The sequence below is a fragment of the Zootoca vivipara genome, chromosome 8 (assembly GCF_965207765.1).
Source record: "Zootoca vivipara chromosome 8, rZooViv2.hap1.1, whole genome shotgun sequence".
NCBI classification, from domain to species: Eukaryota; Metazoa; Chordata; class Lepidosauria; order Squamata; family Lacertidae; genus Zootoca; species Zootoca vivipara.
In genome coordinates this window covers 81,213,354-81,216,028 of record NC_142591.1, presented here as the reverse complement: position 1 = coordinate 81,216,028, position 2,675 = coordinate 81,213,354, and the positions used below count along the sequence as shown (strand labels likewise).

Here is a 2,675-nt window from a genome sequence, read left to right as displayed (position 1 = left end):
GAGGGGGCACCAGGATCAGCCTGAACTTGGGCTGCTCTGACCCCCTCCGCGATCGGCAGGGGTGAGGGGGCGCCAGGATCAGCCCGAAATTGGGCTGCTCCGATCCCCTCCTCCCCCTCCGCGATTGCCGGGGCGGGTGGAGGGAAAGCTGGCTTTCCCTCCACCCGCCCCACAGCCAGCAAGGGAGAAGGGAGACGTCCCTTCTAGCTGGCTGGCTGTGTGGTGGGTGGAGGGAAAGCCCCAGAGCCACACAAAGCGTTTGGCTGGCTTTCCCTCCACCAGCCCCACAGCCAGCCGGCTAGAAGGGACGTCTCCCTTCTCCCTGGCTGGCTGTGGGGCGGGCGGAGGGAAAGCCAGCCAAATGCTTTGCGCGGCTCTGGGGCTTTCCCTCCACCCGCCCCACAGCCAGCCAGGGAAAAGGGAGACGGCACCGGGCAGCGGCGGGCAGCGGGGCAGGCTGGCCAGCGGCCCTGCTTCTAGGGGGGGGGAACTACCCCCTCTTGCCCCCTCTGCCTACGCCAATTACAACAACAACTAGGAAAATCTTCTGCCACTTAGACTACAACTTCCATATCACCAGATAGATGGCACAGACTGGGGGTAGGCTCAACAACAACAACAACAACAACAACAACAACAACAACAACAACAGTAGTAGTAGTAGTAGACAGCTTAAGCTTCTATGGAGGCTTCAATATTTATTTTGACTGGGGAACTCCAATTCCCCTTTGCTGTCTCCCTCCTCCTTTAAAACATTCTCAAGTATACTCTTAATTCTCTCCCGGGATTGATGACTCTTCTTCCTCCCTACCAGGAAATAAATCGCAGGATTAACGGTGCTGTTAAGAGAGGCACATATGAACGCATATTCTAGGAGGTAGGGATTTTTATGAAACAAGGCCAGGTACTGAACAGCATCCATTGGGATAGCAAGGAGGAGAAAGAAGAGGAGTGTAAGCAAGATGGCCATTATAAGCTTCCCCCGCTTACGCTCATGTGGTTTTAAGTAGACCTTCATGGAAAGGGTTACGGTGGAGAAGGACATTAACAGGGTGCAGAGCAGGGCAATGGCAAGAAACTGGTAGGAGCTTAGAGAACAATATTTCCCAGTTAGCAAGAGCGTGATATGAATTCCAGAAGACACGAAGGCAAGGATCCATATTGCGGCGCACACGATGACGGACAGGTGTATGTGCTTATGGAAGCGATACCAAATTGGGAAAAAGATGCACACGAACCTGCCAGTGCTGATAACCGTCAGTAGAAGCTGGCTAGCACTGTATGTGAATAGGAAGACAGTGTAAAACAACGACCTTAGAAGCTCGAAATCCAAGTAATGTGACTTACATACAATCCAATTCAAATCAATAGCAACTACAGCAGTGAGTACGCCAAAGTCAGCAATGGCGAGGTTCAGGATGTAGGTGCTGAAGTGATTCCTCTTGATGCGGAATGCCAGAAGCCAGATGACTGTCCCATTTCCCACAAATCCAAAAAGGCAGAGAAGCAAAGTGAAGGTGATCATGAAAAACATTTCTAAAGAACTATCGGCACAGCTCCTTGGATCATAGCTGTTATTCGTTGGGATACTTTGCGTTCCATTGTGTTCTTTTCCAGCATCCAGCGGTGACAGGAGTGACCGGCAGAAATTTGCCATCCTGATCAGTTTCTGCTTTGATATTCCTTCTGGTGTATCCTAGAAGAAAAGAGAAGAGTTGGATTTGTTTCTTGATTTGGGGCTAAATGCATAATGATGCTGCTCAAGTTCTCAGCTGGGTCTTCTTTGCTCCCTGCTCTTGATCAACTTTAGAAGCCATTTAGATTATTTCAGGTCCATGTTATTTTCAGATCAGTTCATATTCATACTACACTGCTCCAGAGAAAATTTCTCAGGTGCAGAGCGATTGCAGAAGGAAGCACAAAAATTTTGAAACAATAGAAATGAAAATACAGCTCCTTTCATTTAGAGAGTAATTCTACCCATAGGACTATTCAACTGATGGAACTCAAAGAGTAATTTTTAATGCACCAGAAATTGTGTTCAAGACCATCCAAATATGAAGACGCATGCTGTACTTGTAACTTTCATGGGGTTGGAAACATGGGAAGCTTTCATATTTGGAATATTCCTTGCTTGTATTGTCTATACTAGGTTGAATCCATATTAAATGAATTACAATTATTTTCCATTGAAATCAGTGGGACTTAAGTCATGGATTGGGTCAGCTAACTTGACTACCACTCCAATTACCTGGGAATAAACTTATTTGAATTCATTGGAACTTGAAGTGGACATGGTGAGGATTGCATTGCGAGCTATTCCTTAACTCTAGCTTTCAGAAATTTCTTCCAACCAACTATTTTTTGCACATACTTTTTGACTAAAGCACACATTTCTGCATTTTATTCTCACTGATATCTTTATTTCAATCCACAATTTCACTTAAATATATGTGTTAGTTTAAGCATTCTTCGGTTGAAGAACTGCATCACAAAATTCAGATAAGTGTGAATTTTGAAGGACAGTTCTATTTCAGTTCACTTATGGTTCCAGTAAGCGTTAATTTGATAGATTCAGCTTTAAATGCACAATGAATCAATTTCTCCCCCATTTCTAAGAATGAGGACTAAGAGGATGGGCCAAAAGCGTTAGAGAAAATATTATCTTTGAATAG

At 45.6% G+C, this 2,675-nt stretch overlaps 1 protein-coding gene across 1 annotated transcript; it reads right to left on the bottom strand.

Annotated features, from left to right (window-relative positions):
- Positions 1 to 691: 691 nt before the first annotated feature.
- LOC118089671 (mas-related G protein-coupled receptor member X4-like) lies at positions 692 to 1,657 on the bottom strand. The gene has a single exon (XM_088676418.1). It carries the CDS (start codon positions 1,655 to 1,657, stop codon positions 692 to 694), a length of 966 nt encoding a protein of 321 aa, XP_088532544.1.
- Between the last annotated feature and the right edge of the window lie 1,018 nt (positions 1,658 to 2,675).

Bases quoted from the DNA above. Each gene is read 5' to 3' on its own strand.
- LOC118089671 (XM_088676418.1), bottom strand. From the start codon at position 1,657: ATGGCAAATTTCTGCCGGTCACTCCTGTCACCGCTGGATGCTGGAAAA.